The sequence below is a fragment of the Pipistrellus kuhlii genome, unplaced genomic scaffold (genome assembly GCF_014108245.1).
Source record: "Pipistrellus kuhlii isolate mPipKuh1 unplaced genomic scaffold, mPipKuh1.p scaffold_m20_p_11, whole genome shotgun sequence".
Lineage (NCBI taxonomy): Eukaryota > Metazoa > Chordata > Mammalia > Chiroptera > Vespertilionidae > Pipistrellus > Pipistrellus kuhlii.
Genome location: NW_023425416.1, coordinates 29,880,449 through 29,901,701, shown reverse-complemented (window position 1 = coordinate 29,901,701; position 21,253 = coordinate 29,880,449). Strand labels below are relative to the sequence as shown.

At 42.2% G+C, this 21,253-nt stretch overlaps 1 protein-coding gene across 4 annotated transcripts in view; it reads right to left on the bottom strand.

Annotated features, from left to right (window-relative positions):
- The window catches only part of CPNE4 (copine 4), a 325,568-nt gene that overhangs the window by 2,203 nt on the left and 302,112 nt on the right, over positions 1 to 21,253 (bottom strand). For all 4 annotated transcript variants that reach the window (XM_036431485.2, XM_036431488.2, XM_045579294.1 and 1 more), the window contains exons 11-15: positions 19,039 to 19,172; positions 9,188 to 9,242; positions 6,717 to 6,768; positions 5,395 to 5,528; positions 2,209 to 2,445 (exon numbers count right to left, since the gene is read on the bottom strand). In XM_036431485.2, coding sequence (XP_036287378.1) covers positions 2,209 to 2,445; positions 5,395 to 5,528; positions 6,717 to 6,768; positions 9,188 to 9,242; positions 19,039 to 19,172 — 612 coding nt within the window. The remainder of the gene's footprint in view (positions 1 to 2,208; positions 2,446 to 5,394; positions 5,529 to 6,716; positions 6,769 to 9,187; positions 9,243 to 19,038; positions 19,173 to 21,253) is intronic.

Below are 21,253 nucleotides of genomic sequence, written 5' to 3'. Positions count from 1 at the left end.
AATGCTTTTATTTTATAAATAACTGCTCAAGATTGTGTGTTATTCATGATCCATGTGTACACTGGGGCATATAAAAAGTCACTTCTACCCCTTCTCTCTGGCCACCTCTCATAGAAAAGCTACAAAGCCAAATATGTGATTTCCTAGCCTCCCTTCCATCTAGGGAGGTTCATGTGATCTAATTTCATCTTTGAGACAGATATTACTTTCCTGGGGGATGTTGGAAAGCTTTTCTTCTTGGTTAAAGAGGACAGACATGGTTGGCTCTGTGTCCCTTTCCTCTTCCTCTTTACCTTGAACTGAAATATGATTCCTGGAGCCATGGCAATCATCTTATCACCAAGGGGATCACCAAGTGCTCGCCCTGACACCATCGAATCACTAAAAACACAGATGTCAGCAGCCCCCGGTCCCTAACTTCTAGCTACACAAGAAAAGCATGTTTGTACTTATGTAATCCAGGGTTTCCCAGCTTTAACTCTACTGCTGTTTTGGGCCAGATAATTCTTTGTTGGGGGGACTGTTCTGTGCATTGCAGGATGTTTACCAACATCTCTGGCCACTACCAACTAGGTGTGAGTTAGACACTCCACACTGTCACCATTAAAAATGTCTCCAGATATTGCCAAGTGTCCCCCGGGGAATAACTCACCCTTAGTTAAGAACCATTCATGTAATCCACTGGAAGATGGACTTACTGTTATTTGGAGTCAAAAACTTTTCTCAACAGTGCTGTCAGATAGAACTTGTTACAAGGAAGGAAAGTCCAATATGGCAGTCACTAGACACACACAATGAATAAACTCCTGAAATGTGGCTCATGCAACTGACAAAGTCATTTAAAATTTTTATTTAATTATAATGAATTTAAACTTAAATACCCACATGTGGCTATTTGCTACTGAGTGGGACAGCACAGAGCCTAAGTGATTCTCCCACCTTTTTGCACACATGTGCTTGTGGATCTGGTGAGCAAATAGGGGCTGGGAGATATCAGTTGGGTTAGGAAAAGGCCAAAACTGTGAAAGCAGCCGGCAAGAACAGCTGTATTTATCAATCACCTACACAGGCCAAGTGCTGTGCTAAGCCCTGTGAAGACTCCACCTTCAATCTCACAATGCGTGTGTCGTTTGCCCCATGGTCCTGATGAACACCTGTGGCACAGAGGGGTTAAGTAACTTGCCCAGAATCACACAGCTCAGAGCCAGTGCCCTGTCCGCTTCAAAGCCCTGAGCTATCATGCAGAGCAGGAAAAGAGAGACGGCTCCTGGGTGACGGGCTAATATGAAATGCATCAGTCCCTCACCTTTCATTTTATTTATGGCTTATTGAATTCAGTGTAGTCTGGATAATGAAATGGTTTTCAAAATCTAATTTGAAATCCATGAAGATAAGGTGGATGACATGCTCCTGGCATTCTGAGCAGCTGGAGACTGTGCAGCCCACATGGTGAACGTGCCACTTTCTCGCTCCAATCAGATCAGGGCAGGTCCCTTGGCTGATACCCTCCACTCCCGGCTTACCAAGGCCCTGTCCTTCCTCACACACCCAGTTCAAGCTGCAGGGCTTTCCTCATGGCGACTTCTCTCTGCTCCGAAGTCCCGTAGCAACATTTTAGCCCCGTTCAGTCATCCACAGATATTTCTGCTGACCCCTGGGTCCTAACTATTCAGCCCCCCAGTTCATTCCTTGCAGCCTGGACCCACGGCTTTCTCACCTTGCTGTGGCCCCAATGCTAGCACATGCCTTGCACACAGTGGATACTCCATGAGAGGAGAAGGCTTGGGGTGGAGGCTAGAGCTCAGCTGCATTGTTTTGAGACACTGATATGTGTGTGTGTGTGTGTGTGTGTGTGTGTGTGTGTGTGGCAGGGCAGGGTGGTTTGGGAAGTGCATGAATCTCCCAGGGCGTAAGTTCTTTGACCCTTCACTCAGGCAGTTATAGGTCATGTTTCAGTGACATGGCTACTGTGTTCTGCTGACCAGATGGAGAGGACATCACAGCCTGAAAGAGCACCCCTCTCCCCACCATGGGCATCAGGCAGGTCAATAGCCTCATTGATGAACACAAGGGCAGTGCATTCAGCCTTCTCCATGAGACACACACACACACACACACACACACACACACACACACACATCCTTCCTTGAAGAGGAGTGAGTTGGTTTTGGTCCTGCCCTCTCATGGGAAGCCCCGAGATATGCTTACATGTTTGAAGTTCCTGAAGGGCACGAACTGGACGATGTCTCGAAGGACAGGTTCTCCCTTGGGTGACCTCAGGATCCCATCGTCACCGTCCAGCATCTGCATGTCGCTGAAGTCAGCGTTGCCCACTCCTACGATGATGACTGACATGGGGAGGTGGGAGGCGTGGACGATGGCCTCTCGGGTGTCAGCCATGTCTGTGATGACACCATCGGTCAGAATCAGCAGGATGAAGTATTGCTGCGATGGGTCAGATGCCAGGACCAAGAGGTGGGGAGACAAGGACAATATCAGGTGCCTTCAGTGCATACTGGCTACAGCAACAGCGACAACAGATTTTTTTGAGTACCTGTGTGTAGGCAGTCCTAAAAACTTAAGGTTATGATGAATAGGACTGAAAGGCAGGCACAATAGTTGTAGATTAATTCTAATAATCACCTTAGTGACTGTTATGAAACAGTATGGTTGACAGAGCAGCAAGGAGTCAGGAGGATGGATGACAAAGCCTCATTTTCTGAGATCCTGGGAAAATACCTTTTAATTCCTCTGGGGTTCAGCTTCATCTCTCAGATGAGGGTTGGGACTAGATTGCTTGTAATTGCCTCTTCAGCTTGGAGAAGTCTAAAGGTGCCCTGCCCAAGGCAATAGCCATGATCTCCATGTGACTGTGGAGCCCCTGAGATGTGACTAGAGCAATGGAGGACCTGAATTTTAAATTTCATTTTCTTTTAATAAATTTAACTTTAAAAATGGATACCCGATTCAGTTATCCGAAGTCTTTTAAGAATGTTTGAAACAACTCAAATATGTGAATGTACTTTCTCAGCTATCAATTTATAAAGTCTAAATAAAGATCAAGTATTTGTGATGATAATTTAGCACCCAAATGAAGATGATGCAGGTGTAAAATACACCCTGGATTTTGAAGACATCGTGTAAAAAGAAAAGTGTAAAATATTTTGTTAATAATTTTTATGTACATGTTAAAATGAGATTATTTTGTGCACTTAACAATACTTTTGACAAGGGGCCAATGGGCTTCATCAGCTGCTAATGGGGTCCATGGGACAAAAAAGGTTAAGAACTCTTGATCTGAAGGGATTATCAGGATTCTAGAATCTGATCCAGTGTTAATCTAGCCAGAGGTCCTAGGCTGCAGACTGTCAGATCAAAGGCCTAATGCAAATTCCCAATAAAGCTACTGTAACAGTTACTTCCAAAGCCAGGCCGGGGAAATGCTCACAGATGAAACAGGATAGTCTTTGAATGTATATGGGGTTCTGTTCAAATATGGAGGATATATATATATATATATATATATATATATATATATATATTTTTTTTTTTTTAATTTCTAGAAGAGTTCCACAAGGTCTAGGAGAAAATCCTACATCCAGACCTTGACACAACTTGCCCAAGAAGTTCAAGTGTAAGCCCCTTAGCTATCAGTGATAACAAGGGGTCCAAGATCACACATTGTTTAAAGAGCAGGAGAAATGGCTGGGGAAAAGAACCGTTATTTCTGGACTCTAAGGGTCAGTTGTTTGGGGATATGTGGATCAGACCATTCTCGTACCATTTCCTGGCCTGTTCTTACTCAGCAGATTACCTGCCCCTGGGAGAGTCAGTGGTCCCTGGGGGAGTGAATCATGGGCAAAAACTAATGGCTTATACCAGGCCTAAATCCAGGTCTGTTCTCTTTTTTCTCTTCTAGTTCCTGCTACCCCAGAAACTAGAGATGATTTCTGTTTTCTATATGGGCTCTGGGGTGCCCTGGGGACACTTTGGATGCTCTTGGGGATATAAGGGGAGAAGGACAAAAGTTTGGACCCCATCTCTTAGTCCAAATTTAACAAGTTTTTCTTAAAATCTATATTAGATTTTTGGTTTCTGAGTAACATATCATTTGAAGAATTTGAAGATCTGATGAGAAAAAAATGTTAAAACATAAAATGAAATAGTGACCCTGCCCAACACTTATCCCCAAATCTTGCATCTTGTGAAGATTCAAACTTGCTCCAAGGCCTTAGTGGGTTTGGCAAGATGGAGATACTGTTGATTTTGACAAGTGCAGTTTCAGAGGAATGTTGGGGAGGAAAGTCTGATTTGTATAGGTAGAGGAACCAAGTGTAGGCAAATTTTTAAATGAATTTTGCTCTAAAGGGAGATAAAATAAGGGGTAGTGGCTAGGGTAAAGTGGTGTCAAGGGAAATATTTTAACTTAAACAGAAGATATTATAGGATGTGTTGTTTGCTAATAAAAATAAGTCTTAAGTAGAAAGGGAAAAAATAGATGAGAGATAGTTGGTAGGTCAATGTCCTTGGATGATTCAGAGAAGATGGCTCCAAAATGCAAAAGAAGAGGCTGGGATTATATATGAGCATGGTCCTCCATCCACTCTATCATAAGGGAAGGTGAGAACAGGATGCAGTGCAAGTAGGCTAACTGAGTTGATGTAAGAAGATGAGGGAGCAGTATATCACTTTCTTTATGAAAATGCAATATCTTGGAAGCCAGGATAAAATCACAGAGAAAATGTCAGACATCAGCAATGTTCTGCTAAATCTGAAAGAAGTCACAAAGCTAAAAAAGAAATATATTGATGTCATTAAAATGATACATAGAAAAGTTATTATGGTAATATACAGGGCTGGGAAAAAGTAGCTTTATAGTTCCGAGTATGAAAAAAACACACACTTTGGTTTGCATTTTTCTTAAGAAAAACCACAAATAGAATACAAAACAATTCTTTGCGATGAGGTTTTGTGTTGTTGTAGTTAACCACCAAGGGACAGAAGTATTTACTTTTTTGTCAGTTTCATCTATAATTTGGGTACATTGGGAAGCAAGTTTATTTTGGACAGTTCTTGTTATCTTCCTAAGAACACAATGTGGGTCTGCCTGATACTCCTCTAAATAAAGTCAATTCCACTGTTGAGTGTCCACTCTGTCCAGCTAATGCTGCAGACATTGGAGATGTGTCATCTCTAAGCCTCACAATAACCAGCAGAGATGGGCATGGTTATCCCCAGTTTTCAGATGAAGAGACTGAGGTTAGGAGAAGGTGAAGTCGCTTGTACAAACTCACACATGCTGTAATGTACTGTCAGAACGGGATGGGTGCTATGACCAATATCCAGTTGGAAAGGGCAATCTCCCATTAGCAGGCAAACTGCCTCTCTCCTTACCGATGCCTCCTTGGTGTTAGTCTCTTCTGATGCCGATTTGGCCACCTTCTGAATGATGGGGGCGATGTTGGTGGGACCATAGAGTTGGAGCTTCGGAAGGCAGCTCTGATAGGCTTCCACAACTCCTTGAATTCCTAAGATGAAGTTGGCAAAGATCAGTAGCTCAGTAGTCTCCTCAAGTAGATTTGTAATCAAACACACACACAGATAAAGCATTAAATTCCCCCAATGTCCTCCTTAACATCACATTTATGTTCTTAAGATTAAAAATATTACACTGCTGCCTCTACCCCCAACTGAAATCATTCTCTTTAACGGCTTAATTAAAAAGCAATCCTTTCCATCAGCTTTTCCCTAATATCCTACTTTACCCATAAGATTTCATTAGATTCTCGTACTGTAATGAAATAGATGTTATGCCCATTTTACTGAGACTTAAGAGAGGTTACATGATCTGTCCCAGGTCACTCAGCAAATGAATTACAGGCTCGGGATTGAAACCCAGGTCTGCCTGGCTCTGAGGACCATGCTCTTAGCCATTGGGCAAGTCAGCGTTAAGGCCTCTCTAGTGTTTACACTACCTTGTTGACGCTGTTGTAGTGTATATCACCCTATTCCACTTATAGGAGTCATGTGTGACCATCATTCCAAATATTGAAGTCCTTGTGGGCAGGTATTGTGACTAACTCCTTCAAAGATCTTGAGGTAGGTCAGGCACACCAAGTGTGTGATGAATGGGCAAAATTGTCTGCTGGGGACTGTGGTACAGATGAATGACATCATTATGGTCAACCTCTCATTTAAAGGGGATTTCCATTTTGAGACCACATGACCCAAGGAAATAGTAAAGGGTGAGACTGCTGGAAGGAACAGCCCTGATAGTGTAGCTTCTCCTAGCATTTTATGAGTCTTGCCTGAACATATAAAGGTATGTCCACGAGCCCACAAGAGTCCCATTACTGATGAATTGTATTCACATGGCTCCTTTTGGTGTCTGTGCCTATGTCAGCTCTTGCTATATCCCCTTCTATCCTGAAATAGCACACTGGTCCTGTTTTTGGCCAGAGGGATCCAGAATGGGGATCAACATTCTTGCTGTAAACTCATGACCTCTTCTTCATCCTGCCTTTCCCACTCTTAGTTTTCTGCTGTCATTATGGCTCTCTGTTGCCTTTAGAGTAGCGTGGTCTATTTAGATCTAGAAAGCTACTCCTCTGCTATGGACAATGCTCACGAATTGACTGCATCAGAGGAAACTAAAATGGGAAATGTGCAAACAAAAGGGCTGCGAGACACTGGCATTGTTTCACATCGTCACTTACCTGCACATTCTGGGTTGTCTTCATTAAAGTTGATTGCGAAGTCATGAGAGACCTAGACACCAATTAAAATGAAAAAGAAGGAAAGAAGGAGAATTAAAACTTTAATCCAGGAAGGAGGCCCTGGGCGGAAGAGTCTGCAAACAAATGCCCATTCCATTCATTAGGTGTCAAGCCCCAGGAATCATTCTAAGCCTCCTCAGAGTCAGTCTGAGATGGAGGATGAATTGTGAGCTCCCTGTGGAGTTAAAGTGACAGGAAATTTTTCTAGAATCAGATAAATGCTGGCAGGAGGGGAGAATGATGCATATAAAAAATGCTAAGATAACATTTCAGAAAAATATGTAACCCCAGAAAGAACTGGCCACAGACTGGAGGCTAAGATTGGGCTGAGCTCTGCTTGGACCCAGTGATTTAAAAAAAAGGTAACTTGTCACCCCGTTTGCTCAAAGTAGTGACGGTTATAATAGCTCCCTCTAAGCTGTTGACATTTAAAACTCATTCTAACACACTATGCAGAGCTATTGGACAGCAGGATTTGCCCATATAGGCAGGTAAAAGAGACTCTACTTTTGGAAAAGTGATAAAATCACGTATCTTGTAATATTCCAACAGATTCCTCTAGCTGCCAGGGCCTACCAGAAGGTGACATGTTTACTTCTTTTTTCTAAAACCTGGGAAAAACAGGAGGACTGTCCTGGCACCTGGACATTAGGGGATCATTTGGGATTTTACAGAGACTCCCATTTCAAATGTTATCTCCTAGCCCTGGCTCTCTTGGGGGCTAGAAAACGGTCATTAGTTATTGTGTTAAAATACTCTCTTCTCTTGGTGGGAGATCAGAACCACTGCGGTTGGTGCCTGGCCCACATTCCCCTGCCCTCTCCTAGGCAAGTCAGCTGACTTCCATCCATTTTACAGGCTTTATTTGCCTGAAGTTTTCTTGGGTCTCTAGACCTGCTTTTTAAAAATTTAATATATTTTTATTGATTTCAGAGAGGAAGGGAGGGGAAGAAAAAGCTAGGAACATCAATGATGAGAGAGAATCACTGATTGGCGGCCTTCTGCACACCCCCCACTGCAGATCGAGCCTGCAACCCAGGCATGTGCCCTGACCAGCAATTGAACCATGCCTCCTGGTTCATAGGTAGAAAGACACCCGACCACTGGGCCAGGTAGGGGGCAGGGGTGGGCTAGAAAGAATCAATAGGGGGAAAACAGAGACATCTGTAATACTTTCAACAATATGTAAAAGTTAAAAAAAAATTGTGTGTCAACTATCAGACATTTGTGGCCCGAATAATGTCTACAGGCCACCAGTCAACAGCTCCTATTCTGTATTCTTCCTCCCCATGTGCTCTATTTCCAACAAATGCTTCTAGAATTCTGTAGGCATGCCCAGCAGCGAGGCCCGGGGAGAATACAAGGCAGACAAGGAGGGCAGGTCAGGGGACCCGCCATTCCATCCACTGATCTCTCAGTGGTCACAGGGAGAGGGATTCTCTCTTTCAAAAAGAACACAGAAGGGGAAGGGCCGTGGTCTAACAGCTCTGGTGTGGGAGGAAATGTTCCATCTGACTCCTGCCATGCAACTGAGACACAGCCAGTAAGAGAGAAGTTGGTGCCTGGACAGTGTTGCCTGCACTTAACTTGGACCTCAGAGGCCTGGGTGAGGCTGGGGTAGAAACTCTGCTGCCCCTCCAAGGCCCTCCCACCCGGGGAGTTGAATTCTCTGTGGAATGTCCCACAGGACATCCAGTATACCTCAGTACGGTGCACATCTCTCTGCACAATCTTTGCCTTCTTTGAGTCATGGAAGTAAGTATTAAAACCAAATCAGTATGGTGATTATGGGGGTTGGGATTGGGTGGAAGAAGGTATAGGGGCAGGGGGGCGGGAGGGGGGAGATAAGTGGTGATGGGAAAAAAGAAAATAAAGAGGAAAACAAAATGCCCTAAAAACAAAACCAAATAGGATTCCAATGCCCTCATAGGAAGCTTTTAGTTTTTCAATTCTCTAAGCCAGGGTGGTTCTAGCTTAGGACTTCTCTGTGTATCGCACACAAGACTGATGCTCAGAGAGCTAGGATGAGGGTGATTGTGGACTTAATTGTCATGGACTTCCTCAGTTGGTGTTATCAATAGGATCTTTCTCAAAAAGGCTGGCTGAATAGAGAGGTTTTGAACCACTGAAGATCAACATCCTGAGTGTTTTCTCCATCTCTGACCATATCTGTAAGAAGCTAAGCAATGAATGCTTTTATTTGGAACTCTGAGATAAACAACCAGAATACCAGGAGATTGGGTTTTATCAAAAGTCAGGGTCTGAGGACCTAATCTAGTGGGTTCTGAAAACCATTTCTGAGCCTTTGGACCCTAGTTACATAATTATACCAAGGGCCAAAAGAACAGAGACTCCTGGGAAGGAAACTCAAATTATTTTTTAGAGACAGCAAAGCATCTCTACTCACTCACCGTGTACTCTGGGGGTATCCTGGCACCAAATCCAAAGGCTGGGAACATTTTGTCACTGAAATAAAGAAAAGGAGTTCTTTATTTATCTTCTAGGGAGGAAGAAAAACATGAACCTGCATTACCTCGTTCGGGTATGCCAGATGCTGACTCATGCTTCTTGATTAACTGTGGCGATAGGCAGTAGCTTGGATAATTAAAATCAATGAATAATCCCCAGGGTTCATTCTAGTCATTAGTCTGCAACTTCTTCCTTACTTTTTGCTATATTTGATACCGGGGTTTCCTCCCTCCCCCTTCCTCCCCCAGTATTCTGTTTCCTTTGAAAAGATCATGAACTAGGTAACTCCTAAGGCCAACTGCTAAGTATATGCTATCTTTTTAAATCCTTTTAGGGAGAGATTATTATTCCAGTGGGGAAATGCCTTGGGAAGTGAAATCCAAGATCATGCTACTAGTTAGAGCCACGGTTCAAATTCAGACAAGCCTGAATCCACAGGGCTATTAAAAAGCAATAGAAAGCTTGACAGAACTCGGATGCATCGACAGAACTCATTGTATCCATTTCTTTATCTCATACAAGCAGCAATAAATTGTTTACCTGTCTTTTCTTGTCTCCTGAATTCAAAGGAATGCTGTTTTTTGTATTCATATCTTTATATTTTTACTGCCTCCCTCCCTCAGATTGCCCCTTGCCCCTACCTTCAGGGTAATGCTGGTCATAGACTGTGTGCTCAATAAATATTTAATGATGAGATAATGCATGAATTGAATGATTAAGATGTGGCCATATAAAGAAGAAAAAAAATCTTGTGAAAACCTATGTATCTTTTGGCTTGGTTTCTCTTATACAATTTGAAATTTCTCCCAATTTATTCATTCGTGTATGCTATATCTTAACTCTTAACTATGTTAGGCAATGCATGTCCTCATTTAATTCTCAAGCAACCCTGGAAATTTCACCTACTTAATATTCCCATTTTATAGATGAATAAACTGAGTCTCAGAAAGACTAAAAAAGTCTCAGAAACCCTAAGGTGCTTCCCAGGGAGGATTGTGTGATTTGAAAGACCATCCTTTTTCTATTACACCATTATAATGCAATGGTTATATACAGCATTAAATATGATTTCCTTCTGTCACTTCCAGCAACAACCCTTCTTCCCCCACCAGACAACAAATAAGACTATCTATCCTTAGGCAAATTTTGTGCTGTCAGAGGATTGTTGCAATGGGGGCTCTGGCTTATGGCTCTTGTCAGAGGGTGTGTCCTTCTCATGGCACTTGTGTGTCAACTATCATACATTTGTGACCCAAATAATGTCTGAATCCACAGGGTTATTAAAATCCACTTTCTCTCCCATAAAAAACACAACAGATTCCTTCTTGGAACAATTCCTTCTTGTCTCAGTTCCGTGTAGTTGAAAAGAAAAGAAAATCCAGGGTAGTTCTCATTGTCCCAGAGCATCTCAGTAAGCAAAAGGGACCCTCCTAGCCCCTGAGGCTGAGTGAGAAGTCAGATTCTCATCCATCCCCTATCTGTCTGATTTAAAGATAATTAGTAGCCAATAATGGCTTTGATAAAACTTTACCAAAACACAGCTGATTTGATCAAATTTGGGGATACAAGGAAGCCAGAATTCTTTGAAATCGAAGACTTAATTCTCTGGAAAATCACCAGCTCCTCTTTTTCCTCACGGTTGTGTAGATATGAGTTTTGTGGGACATTGCATCTAGTGTGTATTAGAAAAGGTATTAATGCTGATAAATAAAAATTGACAACAGCTTATAAAGGATTAGCCACAGCTTTGAAAAAAAAAAATACTTCTGGTCCTTGGAAATACTTGGCTTCAGCAATTCGTCCTTAACCACAACAAGGGCCAGGAGGTGTGGGAAGAAATCTGTCTGGGAATTTCAGAGGTATTTTCTAGGTAAGTCTGGAAGAAAGCTTTCCTGGATGGAGGATGGATCCTGGTTCTTCAAACTCAGAGATGGTTCACAGTCAAAACAGAGAAACACCTATACCCTTTATTTTCTTCTTTAATGAGTTTAGGAGGGGTGTGACCCAATATACCATCCATTTCTTTTTCTTTTCTTTTTGTTAATCCTCACCTGAAGATATTTTTGCATTGATTTTTAGAGAGGGAGGGGGAGAGACATAGTGAGAGAAACAGCGATGTGAGATGTGAGAGAGACACATTGGTTGGTTGCTTCCCACATATTCGGATTGGGCTGGGGATTAAGCCTGCAACCTAGGTACATGCCCTTGACTGGAATTGAACCTGCAACCCTTCAGTGCATGGACTGACACTATCCACCAAATCAAACTGGCCAGGGCTTCTTCCATTTCTAATCGCCAAACCAGTGTTGTAGCCTTAATGATATTTCTCTATACCTTCTAAGCCACCCATGGAAATATGAAATTTGCTGAGCATGATGAATTGTTATGTAACTGAGTTTGAAGCGTAGGGAGGAAGAAAAAAAATGCCTGGCCTACAAGAGAAATAATTAATGAGCCAGAAGGACAGGAATTCTCTGAAGTTAGCCATCACAAAGACTCTAGCTAATAAACACAGTAAGGGAAACATTTCAAGCCTACGCACAATGAATCTGAACATTGCTCTTCCAGATTAAAAATAAAAACCAAGCATAGAGGAGTCTTAGGTAAGAGGCAAGAGAAGGCAAGTTGCACACACAAGTGAGCATCCGCAGGCCAGCCTGTCAAAGAACTCGAACCCTGGCTGGTATGGCTCAGTGGTTGGGTGTCATCCTGTACATCAGGGGGTTGATGGTTTGACTCCAGGTTTCTCTCTCTCTCAAAACCAATTTTTTAAATCTTTAAGAAAAAGAACTTAAAGAAAAAGAGATTGGACTCACTCGTACTGAGTGAAGGGGGCCACTTAGTAAGCATTGGAAAAATGACTGGTGAAACCTGACAATATGGAAAAATCAGGGGCATATCACCACATTGGTAAAGGCAATATTTCTTCCTATTGGAATAAAATATTACAAAATGCATTAAAAGAGCCTATGGTCTTCAATGCTAATGGGCCTGCTGTCCTGACTTCCTAGGGAATGGCCACGGTCTCCGGATGGAAGATTCATTCTCAACCACCACTTTCACCCTCCCTGTCAGGAAGGCTTTGAGACAAAGAAAAGAGGTTAATAAAAATAAGGAGAAATTATGGCGTGCACAAGAAAATGGAGATAAACTCAGAGCAAAATGGCATTTCAGAACACCTAGACATTTAATAAAATAGTGCTCTTAAAATTGGGGTACTTGGAAAGGCAAAAATGCAAAGTCCTACTGTGGATATGAAAGTTTTTTTTTCTTTTTTTCTTTTAAGGAAATCAGTGTTCAATTTCTGAACTTCTCTATGTATTCTTTGCTGAAATTATCTTCTGGGAAAACCTGTGATGGAAAGACCAATTCTCCACTCCCATCTTCCCTTCCCTTCCCTTTTATAATTACACTTCTCCTTCACTCATTCTGAATTTTAACCACCACAGTGCCTTGCTCCAGCAGGGTGGTGGTGAAGATTCAGAATGTAAAAACCCTACAGGAACAATTCTAAATGAAAATGATTCACTAGGAAACAAATCCTTTTGCAAGTCAGGTAGTTGCCAATTTTTGCTTTAAAAAATTGTAAGAGTGCTGATGTCAGATGATAGGTGATTAAAATGTATTTTGATAATAGACCACTATATGATTTTTTAAAAATATGCATTTTATTAATCTTTTTACAGAGACAAAGGGAGAGGGATAGAGAGTTAGAAACATCAATGAGAGAGAAACATCAATCAGCTGCCTCCTGTACACCCCCTACTGGGGATGTGCCCACAACCAAGGTACATGCCCTTGATTGGAATCGAACCTGGGACCCTTCAGCCTTCAGCCAATGCTCTATCCACTGAGCCAAACCGGTTAGGGCAATTCTTGATATATAACTTAGAATTGAATAGTACTTCTAGTAAAACTCTTTCCATTACCAAATACTTTTAAGAACAAGTTTCCTTAGCATTCACATTGACAAAACAAAATTTGGATTAAAATTGAAGCTAGATTTTCCCATTCTAGTAATAGCTGGCATTCATCTACAGATTAGTAAACTAATGAAAAAAACCCCAACCTATTTCATTAAGAGTTTTTATAGGCAATACTTAGATATTACAACTTGTAATATATTTATGTTCTTTTGGTGAATTGTGCACTAATAATAATTATATTAAAAACTAAATTATCATACATAGAAGATGTTTTAAAGTATTTTGAATATTTTCATCAAAGGAAATTTAAATATTTATATTCACATATTTATAATAGAAATGCATGATATAGTGATCAAGAAAAGAATTTCAAAACAAAATTTGGGGTACATTATGATGAATTCTGTGAAGGAAGGAAATGGAAATCTGAGTTCACGACAAAGAAAGAACAAGATTCTCAACTCAAAATGGAAAGCTTGTTCATACATTTTTAAAATGGATGATGGTAGGTATCAAATAGCTATGGCATTTAGATTCTCCTGGACGCATTCACAAAGTTACATAAGAATTTTATTTTAAATGTCCATATTTATAATACATTAGAACTTTCATTCTTTATCACATTTAAACTCATGATGGAAAACATTAGATTTCAATGTAAAAATGTGTGAAGGTGATGTATTTTTACAAAATTCTTTTTTAGGGGTATACAAGCCAATTTTTTAAAGGTCATCGGTCCAAAGTTACCTTTATATTTGACACGCTAGTTCTTTCCCCTGTTGTGTATGGTTTATTTTAAAAAATAAATTGAGTATTAAATAGCCTCTATTAGTTATTATTTACAACAGGCAGAACCTGTGCTAGCTACTTTACTTATTCTTTTTGCTAAATACACTTATTTTTTAAAATCTTATTTTGTAATTAGAGTTGACATTTTATATTATTTTCAGATGTACAGCATAGTGGTTAGACAATTGTATAACTTACAGTCCACGTGATAATTCAAGTACTCACCTAGAACCATAAAGAGTTATTTCAATATTATTGACTATATTCCCTATGCAGAACTTCACATCTCTGTGCTAGCTAATGACTTAATATCTAATCCTTACAACTGCTCTGCAAGGGAAGTTAGGTAAATCTTTAATTTGCAATCAAGGAAACCAAGGCCTGTGGAATGTCAACCTAAGGAGAACAGAGGCAGCAGAGCTGGGGTCTGAGCCCAGGTCCACCTGTCACCGGGACCCAGTGCTCTTCCTATCACTTCTGTGGACTAGCCTTCCCAGGGAGCTTGGTCTGGTCTAATGACTCAGAATAACAAGAGTAAGTCCATCCATGTACTAAAAGCAACAAAAGACAAAATTAGCATAATTCACCCTCCCCAGGAGGCCCTCTTGACCACCTTCCCACAGTAGAAAGGGCTAACCCTGCCCTCCTCATGCCGTCCCCATTCTTACAAGGGACAGAGCTGCTCTGGCCACGCTGGGCTAGGATCTACGTACATGCCTTTCTCTCCCATGAGACTGTGAACTGCTTGGGGGGAAACTGGTCTTCTGTTAATTTCTGTCTGTCTTCAGGGCCCCATCTGAGGTGCCTGCACCTAGAGGTCCTGCAAGGGCTCTTCGCTATTTCAGTGAACCCATCTCTCCTGACTGAACTCTGGGTCTCAGCTCTGGATACCCATTAGAATGAAAACTCCCGATTCCCCCAGGATGCACACCTGCCTAACTAAATCAGAGTTTCTGGGGTGGAGCGAAGGCATCTGCATATTTTAAAACTACCCAAGCGGTCCCAGCACGTGGCCACGGTGAGAAGCACTGACTGGTGTGGGTAGGATATGGAAAGGTATCGCTGTGGTTGTAATCCGCTTTCTGATTTTTACACTGGTCCTCCACACTCAAAAACCGCTCAGACTGGCTTTCAGTTCTAACCTTGTCTCCCCGTACTGCACCCAGTGGTAGAAGTACCACTTCTGGTACTTCTACATCATGGAAGAAGCCTGCTGCCTCGATTTCTGATGTCCTTGTCTCATTCTGGGGCGGCCACATCTGTAAAATGGCAGTCTGTACTTCCAAGCAATGTAGTCAATGTCTATACTCTCTTGATGGCAGATAGATCAGCTTTTTCAATAGAGGATATTGCAGGGGTCAAAGGCACATCTCAGTGGGCCCAAGGGGTGGATATCATCTTGGCCTTGAGCAGCTGGAGGAGACCAAGTTGTTGCCAGGAACTGGGCAAGTACTACAACCAACTGGGAATATATGAGCTGTGCATGTGTGTATGCATGTGTGCACATCCACGTGCACGTGTGAATGTGTCTATACACGCGCATGTGTGCCTGTGTACATCTGCATGCATGTGTATGTATGTGCCTATGTGCATGTGTGTGCTTGTGTTTGTGGCATCACCTAGGAGAGAATGAGTGGTGGTGTCTTCCCGGGGCCCAGACCCAGACCAGGCTGGCAGGATTGCCTTCTGGGTTTGAGGACCAGGTTTCTGGAAGGAGCTGTCCCTCAAGGCCACCCCGAGAAGAGCCTTTACCATCTCTGGAGCTGTTCTACTTCACGGATCCCCTCGTGGGGACCTGTTAGCAATGACTGTACACGACAGAAAGAAACCCCTTGGCTGTCAGAGGCTGGCAGGAATTTCTAAGGCTCCTGGGGATTGCAAAACCTCTGTGTCTCCGCAGGAGGGGGAACAGTGCCTTCTGTCAGTTTTTGTGCAAGTGTTTCATTTTGAGCATCCACCCCACTGACTTTGATGTGAGGAAAAAATAATTCCAAAGCCCAGGCTTGAAATTCCCTTACTCTGCCTGTCTACTGCCTACCCGCCCACACAAAGGAGAAACTGCGGGCACTTGTCAGTTTTCAAGGGAGCAGCTTGCTTTACACAGTCTGCTAGGGAGTCTTTGCAAAGAGTGCCCAGGCTTTCCAATCCTCCTTTTCTTCCTTAGGTGTTTGTTCATTTTTATGCTGAGCTGACACATTCACATGCATATATATGTGCTCCACTAAGTCGAAGAAAGCCGATTTTCTTGGCCACTTGGGGCCCATAACTTAAGAATTATCCTATTAAGGTGTTAAAGAGAATCACGATTTTTCACATAACCCCTAAGGTGTCATATCTTATTTTTGTTCTGATTCCGTTATTCTGAAGGAATGCAAAATGCTCCCCAGACTCTGGCTCACATTATGAAGGGATAACAACGCTAAAAGATGTGCGGCTCACTCTAATCAGAGTCTCCACATCTGGCCTGCAAGGCCATCAAAGAAACAGAGAGGTTTAGCATCCTGTTCCAGGCCACCCAGCAAGACTGCCAGGGGCCACAGTGAGGGTGCTGACAGGCAGCATGTTATTTTCAGACAACCTACCAACCTCCTTTTTGGAATTCATTTTTATACAACCTTCTCCCCTGCCGAGTCCGAGTCAGCTCTGTTATTAAGCACCTATTGTTTGAAACATGTATCAAATGCATTTACCTACTTTATTTCTTTTATAAGCATTTCAAAAGTTTAAAAGTTAATAAGATTCTTGAAGATATTTTCCCCTTTTCTCCTTATCTTTTACGTACATACTAGAGGCCTGGTGCATGGATTCATGTACTGGGGGAAGGGGGGAGTCCCTCGGCCTGGCCTGTGTGGATCAGTGGATCTCTGTGCCACCACAGCCCGGCCTTACCTTCCAGCTCGTTGGGCTCCAGCCCACTGCCCATGTCAATCCCACACAGCACAAAGTAGTGTGCAAAGCAGCAGGTGGCTGGGGGGAGCCTGAGCCCAGGCCAGACCCCCCTGCGCCTGCCACCACCACAGCTCCGGCACGTAGGGGGAGTGTCTGCAGGAGAGGCTTGCCCCTCCACAGCTGTGCTTGCCAGCAGTAAGCTCGAAGTCTGGCTCCCTTGATCAACTGAGTGGTGTGTCCACTGTGGGAGTGCACTGACCACCAGGGGGCAGCTCCTGCATTGAGCATCTGCCCCCCTGGTGGTCAGTTTACGTCATAGTACCATCTGGTTGTCTGGTCACTTAGGCTTTTATATATATAATTATCCTAGATTATTTGTGTATGTTGAGAGGAAATGACAGAGAGAGACAGAAAGAAGGGTGAGAATTACTGTTTTGGTGTGCTGAGTATGTTTAGGAAGTTCCTAACACTGGAGATGCAATTTCACAGCTGTCTTTCTTCTTTTTCTTCTTTTTTTTGTGGTAGAAATCTCCATATGCTATGAACCTCTTTAGGGATCCTCCCTGTATTTTGGGCCTAAGGAAATCAAAGCTGAAATTCATACTCCCTATCTCAAGATTATATATAAAAAGTATCACTTCAATAAGGTCATGGAAATGCTGTTGCCCTCTGTTCTAAATGTTTAGGAGGGGAAGTGTCAGAAAGAGCCCACATATTTAAAGCTCTTTTTATTTTAAAAAAAAAATTGATTTCAGAGACAGGAAGGGAGAGAGAGAGATAGAGATAGAAACATCAGTGATGAGAGGGAATCATGCTCCCTACTGAGGATTGAGCCTACAACCTGGGCATGTGTCCTGACTGGGAATTGAGTGCCACTGAATAACACTGGCTGGGCTGTTGAAAGCTCTTTGATTTTATTGGACTGCCCATTCATTCCCAACCCCCCCTCATTCCCATCTGAGTTACTGGCAATGATCGTGCAGAATCCAGAGACTCGCCTGCAGGAAGCATACTGGTCCTATTGGTTTCTGACTTGTGCCATTTTCTATGATACCATAGTTGTTGGTTTTTTTTGTTTTTGTTTTTAATATGCTTATTAATTATGAGACTAGACAGAACAGAAATCATGCTACCCCCTAAATTTTCTCTGAAATTGGAGGATAGAATTGCTTTCATTATTTTATTGGCTTAAAAGATCAGTCATTTAGTTGCTGCTCATTATTAACTAGGTTTCTTTTATAATCACAATGGGGAGTCACTTGGGATTTCTCCAAATTTATATTTACATTGGTTCGACTTCAAAAAGCCCTCTTGAACAAACACATGGAGAACTTCATCTCAACCTGAAAATACTGGAAATGCAGAATAAATGTAATTTAATGTTATTTCTGCAAATAATTTCTTATAGGGAATTATCTTAGTGGGAAAGGTCAGTATTTACCATCAAGTAAAAATAAATATAATATCTATCTGATCTCAAAATTATGTTTCCTACAACACTTGATGGGCTCATGTAAGTGTATGTGGGCAGACGTGGGCAGACGCATACCCTTTGCTAAAGTTACCAATATCTTTAGAGGTCAGTGAAATACAGTGATTGTGAGCTTAAGCTATGGAATGAGATAAATCTGGGTTCAAGTCCTGCCTCTGGCTGTGGGACAGGGCACAGGCGACTCAATCTCCTTGAACAATTTCCCTTTTCTGTTAAGTAATACCTACTACGTAGGGGCTAATATGAGGACTAGATGCAATAATGTCCAATAAACGGGTGCTTTTCAAGCTCGAAAGTGCACTCAAATCACCTGGCGTTCTTGCTAAAATGCAGATCCTGATTCAGCAGACCTGAAATGGGGTTTGAGCAACTAAACGCCAAGGTGATGCTGCAAGCTCATGGACCAAACTTTGAGGAGCAAGTCACATATTAAAACTTTGGAAAACCAATATTGCTATCCAGTGGTTTTCAAAAACAATGAAATAAATCTGAGAAAAATATTTTTTTCAATAACTAAGGTGAACATGGCATGGACTTAGTCTCTCTAAATTTGGGGTAAGGTTTTATTCTGTCCCTGCATGAGCCTCTGGGTGATGAGCTGCTAGACTTAATTTTCATTCTTCTGCCAAGGATTAGCCAGGGGTCCTCAGAACCCACAGAGAGATGACAAGGCCGGAGCCGACCAAAAGCCTCGTACCTGTCATAGTCTTGGCAAATCTCCCCTACAGCCACCAAGGCCTTCAGGTACTCGTTGGGCTGGTAAGGGTGGATGTAGTGCAGGGAACAGCTGTTCCTGGGGTCCCCATTGGAGGCGGTGAAGTCTATAGCTACCTGGAAGAGAAAACAGGAGAATGGGTAGATTTAAAGTGAAGGCACATCAGAGGAATTGTGGTCAGCTACAGAGGGACATGGCCTGTGATGGATAAAAAAAAAGTATGTTATATACCTTGTCAATGAGAGTTAGAGAAAAAAGTTAATTCACTTATTGAATAAAAACTAGCGTTGAGGCCATTTCTGTAGTCTTCAGTCCTCCACCCACAAATTTTCTCTCATCTCCCTTTCCAAAACTGAACTTGAGATTGACATATAGTTCAGAAAGACCAGCTGTGGCTGATCCCTATCACCAGACAGCAAGGGCAGACTATCCTAATTCCCTAAGAAAAGACGTCTATGCTCTCTGGCAGGGCAATGCCATCGCTGAGCCATGATTAAAATCCCTTGGAACCAAATTCCTTGTGAAATATGCAGTTTATCTAAGGAAGCCATTGTCATATTTTCATGAATGGCCCATTGCCGAGAGATGTGCTAAAGTGGTTGTAATACATTTTCTACAAGACACAACTCTGTGTAAGGCATCCAGCTTTACTTTCCATTCATGGAAGAACTGCTGCCTACCACAGAGAAGATGCCTGAATGTCAGGGCATTGTGAGTGGGAAATGGAGAAGGGATGTCTGTCTTGCCACCAAGTAGTCAATACCCTTGGACTTCTTAAATGTTTTCTGGCCACCAACATCATTTACATAAAAATGGACTCACCCAATACTTTATAGCAAGAATGAAAATGCTTCATCCTTGAGAGTGCTAAACTGCAAAGGAACATTCCTTTTGATTTCCAACATCATTACTGCTGAATAAATGTGAACCCAGCAAACACCTCTCTAAACAATTGGGGTCTGGACAGGGAGGGAGGGATTAAACTGAAAAGTTTTAGCGGAAGAGAGAAATACTCATTTAGGTCTTCCCTTTTTCTTCAGCGTTCAGCAGAATTGACTCACTCACTGCCTTACTAATGACAGGAAGGCTCTGCGTTCTCTTACAATCTTGTGGGCAGGAAATGTTATTTGTCTATTTGGCAAAATTCCACTAGAGAAAAATCACTGGAATGTCCCCCTGGATTTATTAAGGTAAGAAATGATTGCTGGGAGGACAGAGAAAAAGTGCTCTCTGATCTATCTATTCAGCTTATCAAAGGAAAGTTGTCAGGGAAAAGGCATCCCCCATGTCTTATATGGTAACCTTGCAACAGAATCAAAGTAACTGAAAGAGACCAAGCTAACTGTAATTTACTTACAACCTCTTTTTTTCTTTTATAAAGTTATTTTGTTCACCACTGATTTTACCCCTCCTTCCCTTTTCCTCTCACCCCTCCATAGGATTATGTTGAAAATAAATTTAAGCAGGATTCCAATTCTATTGGCAGAATACCAAGATGTTTTCAGCAGGGGAGCACCAACTGATAAGGTGCTAGTACTACCAGTGTTTCATAAGGAAAGGTCACATGAAGAAAAATGCAACTGTCCTTTCATGCCCCCTGCCAATGCCCTCACTACCCTTACTACCGCTAACAGAAGAAGAGTAGGGGGGTAATGTTTGTTAAACCCCTACTCTGCGTTAGACACAATGCTAACTGCTCTACAGGCACTGTTACTTCATTGTCATAAAGACTCTGGGAGGTAGAGCTTGTTATTCCTTTTAATTGATGAAGATCCTGATGCCCAAAGGTGATAAAGGTCACACAGGTCACAGAGGATGGAGCTGGTTTGAACTCATGTCTACATGGCTCCAAAGACTCTGCTCCTCCTTTATACCACTATACACTTAGAGGACATGATGTCTGTAACCAACATCCTGAGATGTCTCATGGGTATGTTTCCTTCTTACCAGGAATGGAGAGAAGTTGGCCTGGAGGTAGGGAGACTAGTTAGGAGGTAACTACAGTTATTTAGGGGAAAAGAATGGCCTTGAATGAGCATCTCTTTGTATTCAAAGCAGTGGTAAAAGGGCAGTTGTGTGTGTGTGTGTGTGTGTGTTCACACTTGCAAACTGGTGGCCAAATATGTTACTGAGGATGACTGGAGGTGACCTAAAAGGACCAGTAAAATCCAGTATCTTCTGAGATAGATTTTAACCA